This window comes from Microcebus murinus, chromosome 13 (genome assembly GCF_040939455.1).
Source record: "Microcebus murinus isolate Inina chromosome 13, M.murinus_Inina_mat1.0, whole genome shotgun sequence".
NCBI classification, from domain to species: Eukaryota; Metazoa; Chordata; class Mammalia; order Primates; family Cheirogaleidae; genus Microcebus; species Microcebus murinus.
The window spans coordinates 71,892,844-71,916,455 of record NC_134116.1 but is presented as its reverse complement, the minus strand read 5'-3'; the positions used below and the strand labels follow the sequence as shown (position 1 = coordinate 71,916,455).

Genomic DNA, 23,612 nt, shown 5'->3' with positions numbered 1-23,612 from the left:
CACTGCCGGCAACTCACCTTGTTGAATTTTAGTCACTAGCTGGTGGCGTGCTAGGATCCGGCTCATCCTGTAAGGAGAGCGTCTTGCAGTCTGATCAAATCGCAAGTACATCTCCTGGCCCTCAGGTGTCATGGAATTTAGATAGTAGCAGCCTGAAGCTGGGGTCCTGGGCACCTGCCTGAACATCTCGGCAGATTTCCTTACTGCCACCTCAGTCTGCCTGTGGCTGTTTCCGTCTGTCCCCAGCCTCAGTCAAAGAGCAAGGCACCAAGCCCAGGAGAGACCAGGCGATTTTTAAAAAGAAAAAGGAGTGCCAAAGCCACAACTCCGAGAATTCCAACCCCCGGGGCCCTCACATGACCTCAGGGAGCCAATCAGGGGAAGAGGGAGAAATGGGACTGTTCACAGTGAGCTCCAAGCCCAAGGAAAGGCAGCGCCAGCAGCCCTGATCCCCCGCCCCACACACACACACACAATGCTGAAAGCAAATGCAAGCATTTGACGTGCCTCAGAGCCGGTGAGGCACCCAAAGCAGCACTCACTAAAAGAGTTAAAAAGAGAGAGGGAAGAGAAAAGTCTGGAGAAGCAAAACAAGCCCCAGGGCATAGGAAACCTTTCAGGCTGTAAAAGTTAGAGAAAGTTCCTTCACTTTCTTTTTGCAGCCAGGTAAGAAATGGACAGTGATAAATATCTTAAATAAAAAGACTACTTGGAATAAGCAGTCACAGCTGAGTATAAACTACCACCCTTCAGTAAAAAGCAATGAATCCAATAAAAGCTTTTCCAGTGAAAAATAAACATCAAGTGTTTTAACACCAGGAGTAAATAAATACAGCTCAGACGCCTGACCCTCATGTGATGGGAGGTGAGGGCTCTTACAGATAAGACTCGGAGAGGCAAAGGACACGAGTGTTATTTATTAAGCGTCCACGCCTCTTTAATTTTTCTACTCCCCCAATTTTTAAATCACCAAGAAGCAAAATTCTTCCCAAGTAACATATCATATTTAAGACACTGCCAAGAGTCATTGCAAAAGCTGCAAAGATCCTTGCAAATATACCGTCATCCACCTGCTAAGCATCAATAGAGAAGTCCGACAAAAGCTTGTTACATAGGACCATATATGAAAGGTCCTTTAAAAAGGTATAAACACCATGCTAGGTGAGCAATATTATTTTTGACTGAGGTGATGATTGCAGGCCAGATAAAGAAAGAGACATTTGTATAGGCTTTTAAAAAAATGGGGTTGGGGGAATTCTGAGAGGCAGAGGCTTAGGGGTCTTTGCAGGAGAGTCTGTGCCCCCGTGTGCAGATGGGGAACTAGAGTGTGTGTTTAAGGAAACTGCTAGTAACTCAATTTGGTCATATCTGAATATACATATGGGACTCATTAAGATTTTTTTTCCAGAGTTTTCCCCTTTAATATTGTTTGATGTGAAGTGAAAAAAAGTCCATAGAAAACATGTTACCGAATTCTGAGGCTGGGGCTGAATGAATAAAGTTCTTTGATAAAAAAGCATATGGCCAAGTTTGGCTGACTCAAACTGAAACATTGCCTGGCTGGAGATTTATAGTCCTAATAATAAGAAATTATTTCTAAATTAGTTCCAAATTAAAAGTCTAACTGGACTTAAATTAGGACCCCAATTCTTGTTACTACAGCTCTGTACTGGTGTTCAGCTTAATACCTTTCTCTACGTGAATTTTTGCTGGCCTAATTCTGAGAAGCAGCTCAACTTGTGTAACTGTCTCACTATGTAAATAAACAAGTTTAAGATCTCTAGGGCCCAGTGCTAGAACACACTCTCTCATGGCAATCGTCAGCCTCGTCCGATGACTACGCAAGAGTCAGCAAGTGTTAGTTTTCAAGTTGGCATCATAGCAGAAAAGGAAAGAAAGTTCTTGCTGGACCATATTGTGCACTTTCCATTCTTATTTAGGATTTGGGCAGAAGTTTTTCTGTTCCATGGGATCCTCTGTGGAAGGTGAAAGACATCTAAGATCTAGTGACTTGGCAGACGCACAGACATGAAGAGAGAAAGGTTTAGCACTATGTGGCAATGCTAGATGCCTGAAAGGTCTGTTAGAGTCAGCACTGGTTGCCATCTGACCAAGGTGCTGGTGTCAGCCACTTTGTGCACATGCTTTTGGCTTGATAGTCCAACACTGGGGGCATCCCTGTCATAAACCTTTTGTTCAAGTCAGATACTAGGCAGTTGCCACTTTTTGTGCTAGGAAGGAATAGGAGAAGGATGGAGGGAGAAAGAAGAGAGAAATATGGAATTTGGGAACATTGTACGTGTTCTGGGAAACCAAGTAAAGATGAAGAAAGGCAGGAAATAATATGTAGCTGTTTCACAGCTCTGAATTGCACTTAAAGAAAGACTGGCCATTCCCAATGCCAACCTTGCAGCTCATTGCTAACCTGCCTACATTTTAGAAAGAAATGGAATGATTCTTCCTGAAAATCACTGCAGTTTATCATGGACAGGTTACTAGGGGGAAAAACTAACATTGCCTCCTTTTTTGCATAATAATAAATGTGTTGAAAGTCCTAGGGTGGTCTTGTTCTGAAATTATCATGATTAGATATATGTATTCTTTGACATGTAAGCAAATGCAACAACATGAGACATAATATTTCATAGGAGACTGGCAAGGAAAAACAAGAATTGAACTTAAGGAAAAAAAGGAATTTATATTCCCTGATTAAAAGAAAGACAACTTAAAATAAAGCCTAATTTAGTCTACGGCCATACCACCCTGAATGCACCCAATCTTGTCTAATTAAAAAAAAAAAAATCAGTCAGTGTTTTGATGAGGGGATCTTGGAAGGATAATGTATCAAGATCTTAGTCCTCCTTATGCATATACAAGGCCCTACAGTTTTATTTTATGGTTCAAATAGTATCTATAAATTTGTGTACCTGCTCACCATAGTTTTGGCATTTTGTATTTCCAGAGTACTATGTTTAAAGCAGATACGTAATATTATTTTTTCATTAGCATGTCATTAGTACCTTGTTTTATGCTAATGTATTGCCATCCCTATGAAACCCATACTCTTTCAATGAATTCTTTTTTGATCATTTAGTCCCAGTGCTAGAAGAATTACCACTCTGTTGGGCAGTTATGCTCTACTAGAAGCAAGAAACTGCTGGTTATCTCTCTGGGCTTGTCCCGTCTGCATGCCCTTGAGAGCTGGTCCCCTTCACTGGTGAGAGAGTGAGGTCCTGAGGAATCAGAGAGAAGGAGAAAGTGCCAGAAACACACGTGCATCTTCCAAGGCTGATAATGTATTTCTTTCTTTCTAATTTTTTTAAAAATAAGGAAAATGGATAGCATTCGTTTTTACTTTTTACCCCCTTTTCCTCTCTCCTGATCTGATCATCAAGAGCAGTCTTCGCTCAGATTGTCTCAGAGATGAAATAAACAGATGACTATTTTTGAACCAAAGAGACCAAAAAAGAAAAGAAAAATAAAGGGGGAAAGGAGCACCTACTGTGTGCCAGGCCTCATGCTATTTACATTTCATGTTTTTAATTGATCTCCACAGCAACGTTTTGAGGCATCTGATTTCATGTAAAAGAAGCTAAGACTCGTGGAGATGAAGCAATGGCCCAGGTCATATAGCAAGTGTACGGCCACAGTGTATCTCCAAGCTGATGATATTCTAGTTCTTTCCACTATCACATATCAGGGGCAGGAAAAACTGCAGCACTGAAAAGGCAAAGGGGAGAGCATTTTGGAAGAATAGATTGAAAATCATTTAATTCTATTTAATTATATATGACACTGGAATATCTAAATGAAAATAGAGGTATAAGATGGCTAAAATCTCATGGTGATTTGATCTGGTATCTTACGGTAAGAAGGACCGAGCCCAGAGCCATTAGTTAATCAAGGAGAGCCATGGGACCTCTTAGGAATAATCCATAGTTGAGGACTGGAGATGCCCTCCCCAGTCCTAAAATGAAGAAGCAGCTCACCTTGACCTCCCCTTGACAACTATTCTTTTGTGGGGTAGCTTGCTGGTCTTGTGCTTTCTGCTCTTCTTCAAAGCTAACTCAGCATGAGCCTTGCCTTTTCCATGGCATTCATTCTCAATCCAAACACTCCAAATACAGTCAAAACTCAGAAATTTGACCTCTAAACAAAATTGTTGGTATTTAAGATTTTCAAGTCTTTTGATAGATGATCCCAGAGCAGCACTCACTGGAATTTTGTGTACTCAAGGCAGAAAGCTAAGGAGTGCTTTTACAGAAGTCAGGAGTGGGTCGCTGTGCGTACATCCGTCTGCTGCTGCTTCTACTCCTTCACACACATTCCAGCCTTCTCGTCAGTCTGTTCAGAGGCAGCCGCGGTAGTTCTGCCAAGTTGGAAAATGTTTGAGATACAAGTGGCAGGTGGAAAAATGCAGAACTGACTTGGAGGGCTGCTTTCGAAATTACGTGAACCCAAAGGTTGTGGGTTGATGTCAAAGCCTTCCTGTGGGCTCTGAAGCTCGGTTTTTGAGGATTTTCACCAACTGATTTGTGATGTGTGTGCCCAAGTCTGTGCCAATAAGTCCTCCCAATCTGCACACACCACATGCCCATTGCCCAATGTGAGGAAGCCAGTGATATTAAACACAGACTGGATCTTCTTCTCAGCAGCTTCCCCAGCCCATGGCTCCAATTTGGAGTCCAGATCCTGCCATGAAGACTTGTGGGTGGTTGTAGATTTCTTGTATTTTGTCTCTCAGCCCTCCCTACTGTCTTTGGTGATTTTCTCGTCTATGGGCCTCTGGAGGCATGTGTTCTGCCCTGGGGACCCAACCATCAGCTCCAACCCATATGGCCAGCAGCCTGGTCTGTCCTGTCCTAGGAGTATTACCTACACCCACCCACTCCAGCCAAACCAGAATTCTTTCACTTTCTCAGTTGTTTTGCAGATCTAGAATTGTGTGATTCTCCATTCTTCCATCCATGCGGCTCTGTTAAAACCTATTGCATTCAAAAACATTTTCATGACTAATACAAAACCCTTTAGTATTACCTATCATGTTAATACCTGTAAACAGTCATTACGTGGCCCATTAACTTATTGCATGCTCATATGGAATCCACTTGTTCCTTGCAACTACTATGGACAAAAGGTTTCTACATCTTGGAATGAGAAGGACTGTTACACACTTTCTAATCCATCTACTCAACTATTGCAGTTGCCCCATGAGATCAATTAAATAAATCTCTTCCTACATATACAGAGTATATTACATCACAGAGGACCCCAAGCTGTGGGAGAAAGTTTTTCCTTTTAATTTCCATTCACTGCCTCTGATTCTGCCATTTGGAATTAGACAAGACAAATATTTTCCTTCTTCTATAGGACTGTCTTTCAGATGTCTGTAGAAAGCCAACATACCCCTTACAAGAATCTTCTTTTGTAACATTTCTTTTCATTAACCACACAACTTCTAACTATTGATCAAACTATTCTCTTGCAGATATTTTGCAGTCTGAAGTAACCCTTTAAAAATAGGCAGGCACTTACTCTATGCTTAGTGCTCTAGATGTGGCCAGGCACGGTAGAATGTGTACAATGTGGGCATACTTCCTGCATTCAGGGCATTGCACTTTTGCCAATCCAGTCTGAGACTATGGGAGGTTTTATTTTTTATAATCTATATTCACTCATTCATAAATTTAACATTGACTGAATGCCTGTACAGCACTGCAGCGCAAAAGTATAAAAGGTACAAAGGTGAGTACAATGTGGTCCCCGCCCTCAAGGAACTGTCTGCTAAGGAATACGGAAAAGAAAGTCCCCATTACACCACATGTTAAGTGAAGTGTGGGAAGCTATCTCTATTGCCTCATGCTGTTTTATAGAGGATCTAAGTGCTTAAGCTGCCTGGTGTTTACGTATTTTCATAAAATATGCTGTTAGGTGAGTGTTCTGTCTTCTGTACTTACCAAATGACCTTTTGCCCTTATGCATAGGTCTTTAAACTTATTGGAATTGTTGAGATATTTCCAATTCCTGACTTCCTTCTCCAACTATTTATTTCTGCCCTGTTATTTCTGCTAACAACAACAACAACAACAACAAACCCCTATATTATAAAAGTAAAAAAATAAACAACCAAGTGACTTTGAAAAAGTTAAAGTAAGAGGAGGAAAATAATAAAGCCACGGGTGAAATCAGTTCACAGAAATACAAGCCACACAACTCTCTACATTTGCTGCAGGTGGGGGAGACAAAGGAAGCAAGATCCATGACAAAATTCAACCTGTCCATAAATGGAAAACAAAATAGCGATTCAAGATGAACACAAATCGCCAGGTATTGCAAGCCCAGGGAAAGTTTTCCTGGGTCCTTATAAAGAATCAGCATCCTCAATGATACTGGGTTTGGGAATAAAACTTAATTTGTGGTTGCTTAATGGTATCCTTTGATGTCAATAATAATGCACAATCTAATCCCTGGTTACCACTCACCCCATCGCCAATCTCCTGGCTGGCCTCCTTCATGCTGCTGCATGTGCCACTCCTCAGCCCAGAACCCTCTGTATGGAGCCCTGCCCATGCTGGGCCTTCTCCGCAAACATCCTCGGGCAGGCCATCTCTGCCCACTTCACGTAAGAGGAAGCGGCACCCCATTGATTGTCCCCATGTCACCACCTTTCCCAATCTATAATTACATAGATGTTTCTTCATTGACTTATGTGTGGCTTATTTTTTTCCACCATAGACTGTTGTGGAGAGACCATGTCTACTTCATTCACATTCTATGTACTTCATGCCTACCATAAGGCCCGGCATAGAGTAGGAAATCGATAGCGATTGGTTGAATAAATAATTGAATAAATGATAATCTGAATTGTCCCAAAGACAAAATTTAGAATGTCTAGAGGAATGGATGTGTGCTTTTTAGGCAATCATTATAAATATTGTTGTTCTTGCTGTTGATGTAACAGCTTGGATTGAATAAGGATTGGCAATTCTAGGTTTTATTCTCTGGAAAGAGGCTTAAATATGCATATTTCACTTTGTTGGTTAGTGGCAAAAACATATGCTTTGACCATCAAACAAGGGGAAGTTTAAGGTCCCTTATGAAAATGAGGGAGCCTGGAGGGATGAATAACTCCTTGATCCACAGAGAGGGGCCAAAGGGCATCAAACATTTTTGGTAATATTTGCCTTCGTTTTGCATCAGTTACAAATGTCATAAGCATTCTTGCTTTGCCTTTAATTAAACAGTTGAACAGCACTGGGCTTGCTACCGCAATGTTCAGCTGACCTTTCTGAGCAACTTCAGTCCATTGGTCTGTTTTTTATGGGAATAGCTATCCAACCAGATGCAGTTCTCCAAGCTGACTTGTTTTCTAGCCTATATTTTTCCATGGTGATATTGTGCAGAATATCCTGAGACCATCACACACTGAGTGTGTCTATCACCTTCCTGTGACTGGCTCGTCCTGCTACATTACCCAAATGGGAAACTGTATTGATTTAGCTTCGTTCATTCTTCATGGACCCAAACTGCATCTTTATTATCAACCACCTCTGTTTCTTCATGCTCATACAAATTTCTTTAATAATTCTTTCAATAATTTTGCTGGAGATTTTGATTAATTTACTATCTGGTATTATCTAGAACCTACTTATCTTTGTACTAATTGGAAATAAAAGCAATTGCTCATTTCTTTTTTATGAGTTGCTAAATTACTAGAAGAGAATTTTTAGTCTCTTAGGTAAAATTTGTGCTTAGAGACTTACTTTCCTTTTACCTCAGGTAGGATTCTATAACCTCCTCCCTGAGCTTGAACAACAGCAAATATCTTTTGTTAATGTTAACTTAAATTATAATTTGAATACACAAGAGAAACGGCTCATTAAAGAAACACTAGGATGGATCCTTTTGAAAATCCTTTGATTCTCATGTCATCTGTCCTGTAAGTGTTTGGGACTTCCCAGTGACATGCACACCGTTACTAAGACTGTGTGCTCGCCTGTTGCCCTGGGTTCTGTACCATTTTTACATGAGGTCCCTTCCTGGATGGTGTCATAAAGTTGAGCGTTGAGTAAAGTTTGGAAATAACTATGGCTCACAAATAAGAGTGAATAAGAGTGTGGTATTAAAAATGAAATTACATTTCTCATATATTTAAATTGCATGTACTGTCTTGGATAAATCCAGATCAGTACACCAAGGAATATGATAGAAGTTTTCCTTCCCAAGTCCTACTAGAAGACCATCCATTTATACTTTAAAGAATGGAAAGTGGTGCAAAGAAGAGCAACATTTTTTTTAATCCCATAAAGGAGGAGCACTACGGAGTTTGAAAGGGCAGCAAAATATCTCTCCGGAGGTCTAGATCTAGGTGTCCATGAAATTCTGAGGTTTCTGGGAAGACACCTTGAAGGCTTAGGGCTGCGCAGCAAGTGGAGATTCCTCTGAGTTGGGAGGAATAATTTTAGCCAAAAATGATGCTGATGTGATGAAAATATGATTTCTCTTTCTGGCATCTTGTTTGTCAGCAACAGAGACAAAGCCACTAACTAACTCATGCTACTGCTTCTTTCTTTTATGCGTTCTTTGTCAAATATTCCTAATGGATATTTCATGCCAGACACAGTGCTGGGCGCTGACTGTACAAAGATGAATAAGACACTGTCCCTCTTCTCAACAATGATTTATAATGGCAAAGGATGAGGACAGTTACAAGTATAGGACTGCAGTGCTGGCACTACGACACAGGTGTGCAGAGGTTGCCCAGGGGAGTAGAGGAGACACAGCTAAGTCGGAACAGAATGGAGTCATTCCGTACAGCAGGAAAAGTGGTACTGGCGCTGAGCCTGGGGGATGCACACCTGGGTGAGAAAGTGGGGAAGACAATATTGGGGAAATACAGATCACGAAGAAAAAACACACCTAAAAACCTCCCCATACCTTACATCTTTTTCAATTCATAAGGGAGATTAGTATTCCAAATCACCACAATGCAGGGCATCTAAGGTACAGCATGGGGTGGTGACGGATGTGGTGAGTTAACGGCAGTAATCATCACACAGTGTATACGTATATCAAATCATCATGTTGTATACCTTGAATATATACAATCTTTGTCAATTAAATATTTTAAAACAAAAATCACCATGATTCATCACCTCACATAGTTTCATTTGTGTGTAAACCTTGAGATCTACTCCCTTATCAAGCATACAATACAGTATTATTAACTATGTCACCACGCTCTACATTAGGTCCTCAAAAATCATTCATCTTATAACTGAAAGTTTGGATTGCCAACATCTCCCCATTCCACAACCTCTGTCCCCACCCCAGCCCCTGGCAACCACCATGCTACTCTCTGCATCTGTGAGTTTGACTTTTTTATTTACACTTTATTCCACATATAAGTGAGTTTATGTGGTATTTGTCTTTCTGTGCCTGGCTTATTTCACTTAGCTTGATGTCCTCCAGGTTCATCCATTGCTATGCCTGTTTTGTACAGCTTTTCTGGGGGAATCCTCTTCTATTAGAGAATATATGAGTATATAAAAATACAGAGACTCTCCTGAGACTTTCTACCTTTTATCTTCAGAGCTCCATGCTTATCGTAGCACACAGTGGCCTCTGGCCAACCTCCCAGAACACCACCATGATCACACTGTGTCTTATGGCCCAGACCTGTTTAAACACACCAAGTACAACACACAGCCAGGCGTGGTTACCTTCTCCTGAGCTGCCCCACCAAGATGACTCAACACTAATCAATCATCGGAGAATATTCACTGAGCACCAAAAATGTGTTTGCTACACAGAGGACAGAACATACCGAAAGCTACTCTCAGTCGTCAATGAACTTAAAACACCCTCTTTAATTCCCCGCCTCTGGGGGTCTCAAGGGCTGTCCTTGGCTTTGGCTTATTTTTCCTTATTTATTGCTTTAGAAAATGCAGTCCCAGCATTCCATTAATCAATCAGTACACTGTGGTTACTGAAAAAGTAGGACCAAAGTGATGGTGTGTACCAAGATTACAAGTTTTGAAAAGTTTAAAAAAAATGCATAGTCAAAAAAAAAGCTTAGAAGAAAACACACTAAAATAATCATAACCATTTTTAGGATGGTGGAATTATGGGCAAAATTTCTTCAATTTCCATTTTCCAAATATTCTATACTATGACTAATTACATTCCTATGTAATGAGAGGTTTGAGCCTAACCAATGATTTAGGGTAGGGGGTGTGGAGAAGGGGCCTCAGCCTTGATTTATTTCTAATTACCTCTGTGTATTACAGATGGAAAATAAGCAAGAAAAGCAAGAAAACCCTGCACAAAGATGGTAGACACTGTCTTACACAGCTTGAACTCCCTAGCACCTAATACAGTTAGGCAAAACCACAGTGTTCAAAACAATTCCCTCCAGGAAGGAGAAAACTAAATAAGTCTATTGATTCTTCTTTCAAAATGCCTCTCATCAACTCCTTGCTGCATTCTGCCTGCATTCTGCCTGCATTCTGCTAAAGGACTCTGACAGTCTCACTTGTGTCTCTGTGTCTGGTCTGGCTCACACCCCATCCACCCTGGAACATTTAGCTTCTCAGGATACTGCTTTGATCCTATTACTCTCTTGCTGCAAAACACCAAAATGCCCCACCTTCACCACTCACTAGCTGTTTAAATTATTTAACTTCTTAAGGGCTCCCTTTTCAAATCTACAAAATGGTTTATATGTATATATGCATACATACACATATTTCATATCAATATGTAAGCAAACCAAGTATATCTGGTTATCAATTCCTTTTCCACTCTTGTGTCAATGAGATCAGAATCTAAGCCAAGAAAATATAAACTAGTTGGAAAAGGATTTTGTATTGCTTCTTGAATGTTGCCTTTTGGAAAAATATTCAAGGAGCATGGCAAGAGCTGTCAACTGCCGAGATCCAATTTGTAGTTACAGGAAGTCATCTTTTCAGTTGTTTCTGGTTTTAAAACCTGGGGTAGATACCATATAATACCCTTACAATTATTTCCTAAGAGCTGCCATTTTTACAAATACAGTCTTGCACTGTATAACATTTTGGGCAACGACAGTGGTCCCAATAGATTACAATACCATATTTTTACTGTACCCTTTCTATGTTTAGATACACAAACACTTACCATTGTGTTACAACTGCCTACAATATTCAGTACAGTAACATGCTGTTCAGATTTGTAGCCTAGGAGCAATAGGCCATACCATATACCTATGTGTGTAGTAGGCTACACCATCAGGTTTGTGTCAGTACTCTCTGTGATGTTGCATGACAAAATCACCTAACGATCCAATTTTAGAATGTATCCCTGTCATTAAACGACACATGACTGTGAACACAGGCATATTAAAGTTCTAGTCTTACAACAACAAGCAAAATCCATTTAAATAATAATAGTAGTGACACTAAGAACCGTTTGGATAAAGTAGTCTAAACATTTTTTATCCAAATACTTCCTAAAAATTTACTCAGATGTGCTATTTCTACTAGTTTGCCTCATATTCTAATTTTTAAAAGGAACTATTAAAGACATTATCCTTTTTTTTTTTCAGGATAGAGGAAGAGGAAGTGTCTTTAAAGTAAAAAAACAAAACAAATTGAAACAAAACAAAACTCAGCCTATAATTTTTCAAAGCTGGGCCTCGGAGGTCCCTTGAGGTCCTCTGTGGTTGGGGTTGGGAAGCCATCCTGCGGTTCTGTTGAATTCTGAACAGAGGCACCCTGTCTACACTGTTTTGTTAGCATCCTGCTCTAAGGAACTAGGTGAATGGGCCCAGGCATTTGGGATCACTTGCATTTAACAACTACTTAATGAATGCCTATTCTGGTCCAGGTGTAGTTCTTGGTGTTTGAAATGCATCAGTGAATAAAACAGACATGAACCCTCTCCTAATAAAGCTTAGGTTCTAACCAATGAACATAATAGCATGAAAGTTATTAACTTGTGACCTATGGGCCACTGGGAACCTGGAAGTGCATGCAAAACATCGGGCGCACATTCACTTTTCAGAAACATAGGTATTTAGATTTCATCTGATCTTCAAAGGATGCTGTAACCCTCAAAATATTTTTTAAATGGCTCTAAAATATTGTTCTAGAATACCTAGCACTGCAGCTTTGGAGTCAAGTTGACTTTTATTCAAAGTCAGGCTCCTTATTAACTATGTAGGCACGAATGAATCAAATTAGTTCATTTTTTTGCACCTTGGTGTTCTCATCTACCAAATTCAAGTAAAGCATCATAAAGCTCAAGTGAAGGTTATATTAGATTATGTATATGAAACACTTAGAACATTGTAAGATTAGTACTTTCCTCCCCTCCCTTCATCCTACAGGTTTGACCTAAAATATAGGTAAGAACTTTGAAGCAAGCTCAAAGTATAAAGATAGGACACCTTCCATAGTTAGGAGGGCCTCATCCCTAGAGGCTTTCAATTTCAGTGTGGTCCATCACACTGGATATGTCATAGGTCAGTGGGGAAGGTCCCTTCCAAACTAAGAGTTTATGATGCTATGGAATCACCAACTTTATGTGTACTTAACAGGTAGATGCCTAGTCTTTTCTCTGGAGAGTATTTTATGACCTCAAGACACAGTTCAACCTTGCTCTTTGATTCCTTAAGTGGAATATATCCTTACTTGATTTAAAATGCTTATTTTACAGCTATGCAATGATAATTGGTGCAATTCTCTAAGTATAACTCAGAAAGACAATACTCATGATGGTAACACAATTGCTTTCTATTTGTTCAGTATTTTATAACTTTCAAAGATTTAAAAATTATAAATGTACGCCCTTCATTTTATTTATTATGGAAATTATCCTTTAAAATAATATTTTAAAAGGGCCCACAGGTTCCTGCTTGGTTTTGCCTTTACTTCCTCGTGCAGCCTCAAATGCACATCCTCCTCACATTGGCCTTTTCTTTCCAAGGCCTTTGAACATGCAGTTCCTTTGAACACTATCTCGATGGTAGCATAATCAACTCCTGCTAAACACTTATTTCCTCAAGGATGCTTTCCCAGTTTTCCTAAGGAGCACCCTGTCCATCTCCTTTGTAGTCTCTGTCCTACCTGCATTGTGATATTTGGGGGAAATTAATTTGATTAATACCTCTGTTTATTCCTCTAAGTTATACATTCCAGGAAGGCAGGGTCCATGTGTATTTCTGCTCATTATTGCATCACAGCATTTAGTCCGTTGCCTGGTACATAGCAATGGACAATACACTTTGACAGAATGGAATGTGGATGAAAAACCAATAGAAAGGATATTTTCACTACTTTATCCCTGCTCCCTATACCATCTCTTCTCTTCTCTCTCTCATCTTATGGATTTGACTCTGGTCTAACTAATGATGTCTAATGTGCCTTTTACTTCACACTGTTAAGTTTATAAAGGGGGACTAACCTATAAAAACTCAAAGCTGCTGATACATATCAAATGCCTTTCCCAGTCAAGTTCTTCTGCAGGGAATTCCCACTTTCAGTTTCTTTTTCTTAGAAAACATGGACTCAAGTTTACATAGGTGGACTACCCTATGAAAACTCACAGCTGCTGATAGATATCAAATGCCTTTCCCAAGTTCTTCTGCAGGGAATTCCCACTTTGAGTTTTTTTTTTTCTCTTAGAAAAACCAAACTCATCCATTTATTTTTAAATTGTTCTTGGAATTAAAGCCCTTCCTTTGTACTTGTGCCTACAGGCAGAGAGCATGCTCAGGAAAACTTCTCGTGTAATAATTGGAGTAGAATTAAAGGAGGAAAGACCCACACAAGCAAAAAGGCAACCTTAAGCCAGAAAAGAGTCATGGCCCTGATGGTAATTAAGGACAGAGGAAAGGTGACACAAATGCACCTAGCCAGACGAAGAGGGGAAGAGGGAAACAATGACACCACCAGCAATGCTACCTCACAGTGAGTACTTCCATGTGCCTGATACTACGTCGTTAAGAGGCTCTAAAAGTGAAGAATTGACTTTAATATTTGCTACATGTAAATCAATTCAGAATTTGGGCTCAGTCACTCTCATGATTAGAGTACTGAAGTAGTGATGGCTCACATTTTTTTGAACACTAGTGTGTCAGGCACCATTCTAATTCTAAGTGCTTTACATAATCTCACCTAATTCTAAAAACAGGCCATGAGGCAATTACTATTTTTTCCCCTCATTTTACAGATGAGGAAACTAACCTCCTATCCTCCTGCTGTAGTTATTCACATACATGCTTGTCAGATTAATCTCCTATAGTTCTGCTATATTGTTCCTTTTACAATATAATTCTGATATATTATTTAAAAGTATTAAGACAGTCTCCCACTGATAAAAAGGATAAAGCCAGATGCAGTGTCTCACACCTGTAATCCCAACACTTTGAGAGGCCAAGTGGGGAGGATTGCTTGAAGCTAGGAGTTCAAAACCAGCCTGGGCAATGTAGTGAGATCCCATCTCTAATTAAATTTAAAAAAATATTAGCCAGGTATGGTCCCAGCTACATGGGAGGCTAAGTTGGGAGAATCACTTGAGCCCAGGAATTGGAGGTTGCAGTGACCTCTGATCATACTCCACTCCAGCCTGGGTGACAGAGCAAGATCTTGTCTCAAAATCAAACACAAAAAAGATAAAGTCCAAATTCTTCAGTCTGGCATTAAAGGCCTATCGTGGTAGCCTCCCTGTTTTTGTCTTAAAAGTCTTTGAAATCGTTCATGTGTGGAAGGAAAGTGATTCCACCCCATCCCCATTGCCTATGAAGCTCTCCTCTCACTCCCTCAGTCCCTACTCATTTTTCAAGACCTGACTCAGAGGCTCCCTTCTCTGGGCCATCTTCCTAGCCCTTCCTGCAAACACCACCTCCTCCCTCCTCTGCACTCCCACGAGACTTATTTCTGGCAGAGTCATTGAGCATTTCATTCTGTGTTGCTTTTTTGTCATTTCTTACTGCTTTTAAATTAAAAACTTCTTGAAGCCCACAATATGTACTGTGCCCGTGTGAACCTCCCTCTCAATCCAGCCCACTGGCTCTCGGAGCCAGTGTGCCACAGTAGAAAGAGCAGAGGCTGGAAGCCGGCAAGACGTGGGTTGAAATCCTGGCTCCTCTTACTGGCTGGGTGACCCTACACTTCACTTTATCCCTCTTGGCTTCAGCGCCCTCATGTGCAAAGTAAATGACAATGATATATACTTTGCATTGTATAGAGAGTCTCTGACACATATTAGGTCTCGATAAATTATTAGAGTTCAGATTGACAGATGATGCAATAATTATCGGCCAGATTCCTAAAAGAGCCTGAAGTCACACAAGGCATATTCTATTATGTCCTGGAATTTGAATATCACTATGCTCTGGTCCCTAAACAGGGAGGACTGAAGAGAGGACACTGAATGCCAAAGACATCCAGGGAGACTGCACCTTTGAAGGAGCAAAGAGCACTGGGCACATTCAGTGTGAAGGACTCCTAGATGCCTTCTGTAGTTGAACCATCATCCCAGCTAATGTCTGATGACAAAGTCTTCACACTAGAATCCTGGAAACCTGACCTAGGACTCTGGGACTTCAGGAACTTTAAAAGATTTCAAATCTTTTGTTACTCAAAGTGAGGTCAACAGCCAGCAGCCTAGCTTCCCCAGAAGCCTCGTTGGAAATGCAGATTCCCAGGCTCCGCCCTAGACCTACTCAATCAAAACTCTCATTTTAACACGATTTGCAGGTGAATTGAAGGCACAGTGAGGTTTGAGAGGCAATGCTCTAATGTAATCCCTCTTTTCACCACCAAGGAAGATGAGTGTGTGGATTTTCCCAGGTTGTGAAATCTGCTAATTGCAGACAAGACACATGCTCAGTGCCCTTAATTTTGAGGATTTTGATCTTGCTACTGAACCATGTGGGTAGGTGAATGTTTTAGGTATTGCTTTGATTGTTTCTATTTCATTTACATCATATTTTAAATGTGATTTATCACTAAAAGTAAAATTATTTTTCTTAAAGATCTTATCAATATTTAAAAGAACTAAAGTCTATTTTCGGGTGCCAAAATAGTTTAAACTCTTCTAGGAATGTGTTTTCGTGCTTAACATTAATCTCATATAATTAAATTCTGAAGCTCCTCCTTTTTAAATCATGAAAAGAAATGTATGTCAACATTCCATGGGATAAAAAAAATAACTTTAAAAATATTTGATTTTCCCTACAGACATGAAGATAAGAATTCTGTGTAATTTTTATACTCCACATCTCTGAATTAAGGAATTCTATAACTTTAAAGTATGAGTTTTTTAAAAAAGTATAAGTAAATGCCCTCCCCGATAGCTATACCTGTTGAAATTCTACCTGTCTCGTTAAGACTTATCCAAAATAATATTACAATTATTAAAATTTATAAATTTTATTTATAAGAATATTATACTCACAATAGGACATTATCTTGGCCACAAGTAACCCCCCCAAACATTTTATTTTATTTCTCTTTGACTCTGTGTTTTCCATAATAGCTATTTGTTTACTTCTAGCATCTCTTCTACAGAGATAAAAAGGGAATATCGAAAGTTTCATTCATCTGGCAATTATTTAGGGATCATCTACTATATATTTGAGACTGAGAATGCAATGGTGAACAAATCAGTATAGTTAATATCCATCTCAGGGACCTTATACTGCAGTTCAATATTGAGAATGCTGACCACAACTGGCTGGAAAAACAGCCCGTGCGAGCTTGGAGGATTTTGTTAGTGCTATTAGCCGTATTAGCCCTAGTGACACCAAGCTTTTGATGTCGAATTGACCACAAGTACCAGGGAGGTTCATTTCTCTATTCCTTCACCAGACATTTATAAGTGTCTACTTTATCCCAGTCACTAAGCCTCAAGGAATTGACAGACGAAGATTCACAGTGAGTTAAGGACGCATGTTCCATGTAAGCCTGGGGATGAAACTAGGGTTAGGTGTTGTCTCATAGCTTTTACATCTCTGTGTCTTCCCTAGTGACTAGCAGAACACCCTGCACAGAATAAATGTATACCGTCTTAACCCAAAATGCAAAATTTACCTTGTAGACTAGATAGCAAATCAGCAATGAATGTCCCCATTGATAAAACATATCCATGTTGATTATACATGTTTTACCAATTAATTCAACAACCATTTATGTATTATTAATGAGTACCTACTGTGTACCATGAACTATACTAAATATTGACCATAAGAAACAAAGGACATAGACCCTCCCTGCATGGGCAGCCAACAAGTAAAAGCAAATATAATATCCTCTGTAAGTATTATGATATATTAAAGTGCAGAGTTCTATGGAAACCTGCAGGCATGTCTCACCATCCCTGTGGAGAATGAACAGTAAGGAATCTGGGAGGTTTTAGATCCAGTTTGAAGGATAGCATACTTTCTCTCTGTCTGCATCTTAGAGGTAGATCTTGCATCTACGGAAGTCTGGGATATGCATGAAGGGCTCCGATTCTACGTTAATCCTTCTGTGCTTATCCTATATCCATAGCTTCTCACTTTTGGAAGCACACATAAAAATGTGAATCTTCTTGGTCACAAACTACCACATATTGTTCATAATCAAATATTTTAAACAATTACTGGTAAAAGAGCAATTGTGACTTTTCCTTACTAATCAGTTTTTATCAAAAGGATCATTATATACAAAAGTTTCTGGGCAGAATTCCATTGTTTCATTCCATCATTGGACTTCCTGGCCTTTAACACAAAGGGGCTGTATTTGGAGAGACAAGAGACCTGCTTCACACGGAGCTTTTTAGTAGCATTTGCTTCAGGAGACCTGGCAAAACCACACAATTGGTAGTCCCTAGAAAAAGAATAATGAAATCATGGCCATCTCCTCTGAAAACACTCACCACTGTGATTCTACAACTACTCTATTACCAATTAGCTGTTGTTTATTTCTTCCTTTGACTATTTCTTCTAACTGAAATGTTTCTATACACATAAATAAACACATAGACAGTGCATGGAGAAAACAGAGCAGAAGACTGTGTTGAGGTCAACATGCCTGAAATGGACAGCAGAATAGGGTTTATAGTATATTTTTTTAAGTGCTGAAAAAGCACACGTCAATATGCATACCTGCATTTCTTCAAGGAGTTAAATTTGAACATCATTATAAACTTGTTTATTTTCTTTTTCTAATTTTCAATCAAATGTCTTGGCAAAACATAATTAGTCTCTTGGGACTACCCATTTCCTCCCATAGGGTGCCTGATGGCTGTGCACAGTAAGTGTGCGAAGAGCCTCTTCTGAGCTCCTGAGGTCAGCAAGAGCCCTGGTGAACCTGAGGGTCACTTTGCTTCTTACCAGCCTCTTCCATGAGGTGCTTAATCTGTGAATCTCTAACAAGCACAGCTTTCTGTGGACTTAATACTGAATCAGATGAGCAATTTAGATTTAATGAGAAAGCTGCATGTGTATTCCAAGAAGTCAACACATTTTCTTACTATAAAAGCTCTACCTGGGCAGTTTTAATAGAGAAGATCTGAACATTACGGCAAGTTTAAGCCCTGCCTCCTCCATGACACCTTCTGGGAGAACACATTCACTTTTCCTTCTCTGAACTGCTGATGAGTTTGAAGTGAAATTAGAGAGTTGTGGGTTCCAGAGATGTCTCCAGTGCATGGAGGAAGCAGGAGAGCTGGAGGTAGGGAAGTCAGTGTCTGTGCAATAGAGGTGACAGTGAAAACTGGAGTTGAGGGTCAGCCCTCAGCTCTCTGCAAGGAGACACCTGACCAGCTAAAGTCTCAGGACGCAGGTAGAGGTTGAGAGAAGGCAGAGGAGAGAAGCTGGTGCAAGGATAACATTTACAAACCATAGAGTGAGCCACTGAAGCAGAAGGTGAGCAACAAGGAGAAGAACAGGAGAGAACAGCTGTATTCTGCTGTTGTTTCACTCAAACACTGTACACCAAACAAGGACCCTTAGAAAGCACTGACAAGTCGCCTGTGGCAATCTGTAACTACTGCCCTGTGTTTAAGATGTCCTATTCCCACTCAAGACATCTGTCACAGTTTTGCTAGAGTTTGCAATGTTTCTTAGACTGCAAATAATAGCAGAAAAGATGGCCAAAAGGAGATATGCTACACTGGAATGGGTGGGACAGGAAGAGTCTCTTCAGAGTAAAAAGTTTTCCTCCAAGAGGGGGATTGGAGATGGGAATAATACACGTTCTTAAGCCCTCACCGGCCTGTTCTGTATGTATGATTTTCCTCCATACAGAATCGCATTTCTAGAAATTGACAAGTACTATAAATAATCCACCTCTAATTCATTTTTTATAACCTTCTTGTAGAGTCTATTGACATTATGATACCCTAAGGGGAGGAAGAGGATGTATATAGAAAGAAAAGACTTCAAAGGCCTTTCCCTTCCTTGTCTTGGACAGTTAGGAATATAGGATCATGCTGAGCTCTTTCCAACCACAAGTCTAGAGGGCAGCAGGCAGCTGCTGCTCACTTAGTTCTTGGGAGACCATTGCTGACACCTTCCTGGAGGCATTGGTGGCTTCAATTTCCCTTCTGCTAACAAAGATGCTGGTGGTTCTTCCAGGTATAAATGAGTTAAAGGTAAGATTGCAGGAAAGGAAAACACTACGGGATTGCAAAAGGGAAATATATTTTAAAAAATATTTCTCCAGAATTATAATAGAATGCTTGGCACCCTCCATTCTCCTTCTCTGTAGGTGAAAGTTACACGTTTCTAGGCTGTAATTCAGGACATGTGCACAGACTGATGAATAGCAGTAATTATTTCACTGAAGGCAACCTAGCAGGTCAGGTTAATAAAATACTGCCAACTCTCTTGTGATATTAAACTTGCATTGCTGGTTCTTCTTCTTTCATTATAAAGAATAACAAACCAAATGAATGCGGGCACTCATGAAATAGCATTAGTATTCTGAACTATTTGAAAATAGACTGCTTTTTTATTTCGCCTTGAATAAAATTCAATATTTTAGATATAATCTTTCCACCTGCTAACTCATTGTGTATAATACTTCTCAGAGGCAGCAGGATGTAGAAGAAAGTACAGTCATGTGTTGCTTAATGATGAGGAGATGCTCTGAGAAATGTGCCGTTAAGTGATTTTGTCGTTGTGCGAACATCACTTGTACGTACAGGAACCTAGATGGTACGACCTACTACACAGCTAAGCTATATGGTATGGCTTATTGCTCCTAGGCTACACACATGTACAGCATGTTATTGAATACAGAATACTGCAGGCAACTGTAACACAGCGGTGTTTGTTTAGCTAGATATATCTAGACATAGAAAAAGTAAAATTAAAATATGGCATAAAAGATAAAAAATGGTACACTTGTATATAGGGAAGCTCCATTATACTCTTCTGGAACCACCATGGTATATGTGGTCCGTTGTTGACCAAAATGTCATTATGCAGTGCATGACTTATAGAATTTAGGGAAGAATTGGGTTCAAATCTCAACTCACTGACTCCATCAGCTGTGTTCTTAAGAAGCCTGCTTAACCTCTCTGAGCTTCTGTTTCCTTATTTATAAAATGGAAATAGGAGATATTTACCTCATACTTCATACCATGATTTTGAGTATAAATCAGATAATTAAAAGTGCTTTGTAAACTGTAAATTTTAGTTATAATCTTATTTACATATTTAATCACTTGGAGTCTGAAGTTATTCATTTCACTGTTCATTTACTTAAAAAATATTTAGTGGACTCCTTTTAGGCTCTGAAATGGAATGACAAAAGGCTCAGAGGTTCAAGAGCACATGGCAGGTTCAGAGAGTGCAGGAAGCCAGAGGTGAGATTAGGCCACTCAGGGTCAAGTCCTGTCCTCAATATAGGTGGGAAGCAACGTCATAGGCAAAAGACGTTTTACACTATGCTTTGATTGCATGCAGATTATCTCACAAAGTTCTATGTTAAAGGAAAAGAGAAAGTGTGATTCTTTCAATCTCTGAAAAACACTTAATGCTATCTCTAGGAGGAAAAAAAATAATGCTACAGGATTTGTCCACTCTTGAATATGCAGTTCATATCAGAACAAATGGTTGTTTTCTTTTATAAAGCTATGTTGGAAGCATTTCATTAAATAACCATGCTTTGCTTTACAAAATATACATAAAAGCTGCAATAATGTCTAATCAACAAACATTTTTGCTGCTTATCTGATGTCTTCCTTTGCTTTGGCTATAAAATCCAAGGTTCCATATTTAAGCCCATACATTTATTAAAGAGAAACAAGCCATTTTGCCCTAAGAAGAAAACACTATGCTCCTTTTTTTTTTTTTTTTTTCCTTTTTCCTTTTCTCTGAATGGCAATCCTAGGTTCTAGATGCCACCTAGCTGGGGAAGACAGTCTTTCAAGTCGAAATTCCCTTGTCAGGGGCATTTTGTGCCTGAATTCCTATCTTGAGAAACTAAAACATGCCCTTCCTGCTCCTCCTCTTCCCCTACCCCCTGCTTCTTCCCCCAGCTTCCCACCCCATCCTCTCACTTTTCCTGGTTCTACATTTCAGCACTTGTGCTTGACTTAGGTTGCAGATAAAGGTCAAGAAAGGGTGTCATTAAAACAAGGAGAAAATGAAAAATCAATCTGTTCTTAATGTTTTTTGCATAAATACTTTCTGATATATGTTACACTTTTTTGCTATGTGGACTTGTTTCTTCCAAATGAGTCAGTTTAGATGGTAGTGTTAATTTATTTGAGCAGACATGTGGCAACATGGCTTTCCTCTGCAGATCAAAACAAACAAAACCTCTGCTGGATAATTCTGTGAATACCTGTTGTTGGACTCAGACAAATTTTATTTTGGAACATCTCAGTCAGATCAAAGTAACCCCAAATTTGTAATAATAAACAATGACAATTCCATGAAGAGCAATCCATTGGTTGAACCAGATTTATTCATGTTCTATTCAAAGTCTCTTCCTAACTAATAACTTTCTCCCTAAGTAATAACAATTCTAAGCTAATTGTAGTGAGTTTCAAAGTGTTTGGATCACAGTTAGTAGAACAGAAGTTCTGAACCCAAGGTCATAATTTACTTTTAATCGGTAATTGAAATGGCCAATTTTGCTGTTGGATGTTTTCAAAACACTGTAGATTACTTGGGACCATACATAAATAGGAATTGTATAAGCATCCAGTAAAAATAAGTATAATTTAAAATGGTATTGTTGAGAAAATATTTTTTTAACTACATCACAAGAGAGATTGCTTTAGATATCTGTTTTTAGAAAATAAGATCCTTGGGATAAAAACTGTGCTACCCGTGGTGAAATTTCATTACTATGCAACATGAATAAATGCTTGCTTTATTAATTAAAAATTTGCATGAATCCAGTAAGTAGAAACAACCAATCCCATTGAAGGTTTCCATTTGTACATCCTTCAGCACCCTGATATGGGATCAACAGTCCACTTCTAGACCCCTCACTTCCCACTTTCTATGCTTTCGTGCCTTAATGTCTTTGCACATGCCACTGGCCCTTGCTAGAGCAACTTACCTTCCTTCACCCTCTGAGGAATGTCTACTTACATTTACAAATTTATCTTGTGAGTCCTCTTTTCTGGAGAGCTTCCCACAATCTACTTGTCCAAACTCCACCTTCCTCTAATTTGTTGGCTGTCCATGGTCCTCCTGTAAAACCCCAAGCTGGCTTTGTTATTTTTGGCTGTCATGTAACACAGTTCCCCTCCTCCTCTTTATTGTATTAGTATTGAAACTGAGGTCAAGAGACTGGAAATGATCAAGACCACACTGCTACTATGTGACAGAGCCAACACTAGCCTAATGCAAGTCTTCTTACTGTAGGGCAATCATTAAATTCTCCTTGATTGACTGACTTCCTAGCTACTTGACCTTATTTGGAAACTTTTCCTTTTGCCCAGCAAAGCAACTCATTATTTTCTTTTCTCGAGCATTTACAGATACCATTTACCATTTTGCATATCCCTGATGTGCTCTTCGACTTTCTTTAGGTCAATCTCTGTCTTTTCTATAATTATATTTTGATACTATAGTGGCATACTTTAATCCTTTTCCATGTATCTCCATCACTCACGTTGCTGTGGCCACATGCCACTGGTAACTGCTATCTGTTAGTCAACCCCACCATCAGTGTACCAATCCGGAGTGTTAGATGTGGCACAGTTGACAATGACAGGAGGTCATGGTAGGGCAGACACCTGGAGGGAGGCCCCTTTCTAGGTAATAAGATTAGGGCAAATCTAACTGGAGTAAATGTCGGGCCGAGCCCAAGCTGAGAGATAAGAACTGGACAGGTACACACGAGTCCAGCCAGACAGTGGCATCAGAGAAACTCCAGAAAGTGGCATCAGAGAAACTCCAGACAGTGGCATCAGAGAAACTCCACCTTGGGCAGAACCCAATGATGGCTAACTCAAGGGCAACAGAGATAGCAGGCAAGGGTCAATGGATACTCCTGGGCCCGAACAGTGATTTGGAGCAGGATTCCAGCTCATGGTAGTGGGAATGTCATGGGAATGGAGAAATGTTTAGATGTGTTAGCAAGATAGGGACTTTGGCATGAGAGACTATAGCAGAAGGC

The 23,612-nt window shown here is 39.7% G+C and overlaps 1 protein-coding gene across 2 annotated transcripts in view; it reads right to left on the bottom strand.

The window, feature by feature from the left end:
- The window catches only part of STARD13 (StAR related lipid transfer domain containing 13), a 214,291-nt gene that overhangs the window by 161,052 nt on the left and 29,627 nt on the right, over nucleotides 1-23,612 (bottom strand). The window contains exon 1 of one of the 2 annotated variants that reach the window (XM_020290434.2): nucleotides 18-2,715. The exons of the other annotated variant lie outside the window; for it this stretch is intronic. Coding sequence (XP_020146023.1) covers nucleotides 18-186 — 169 coding nt within the window. The 5' untranslated portion in view covers nucleotides 187-2,715. Of the gene's footprint in view, nucleotides 1-17; nucleotides 2,716-23,612 lie in introns of those variants that run through there. 2 annotated transcript variants of the gene reach the window in all.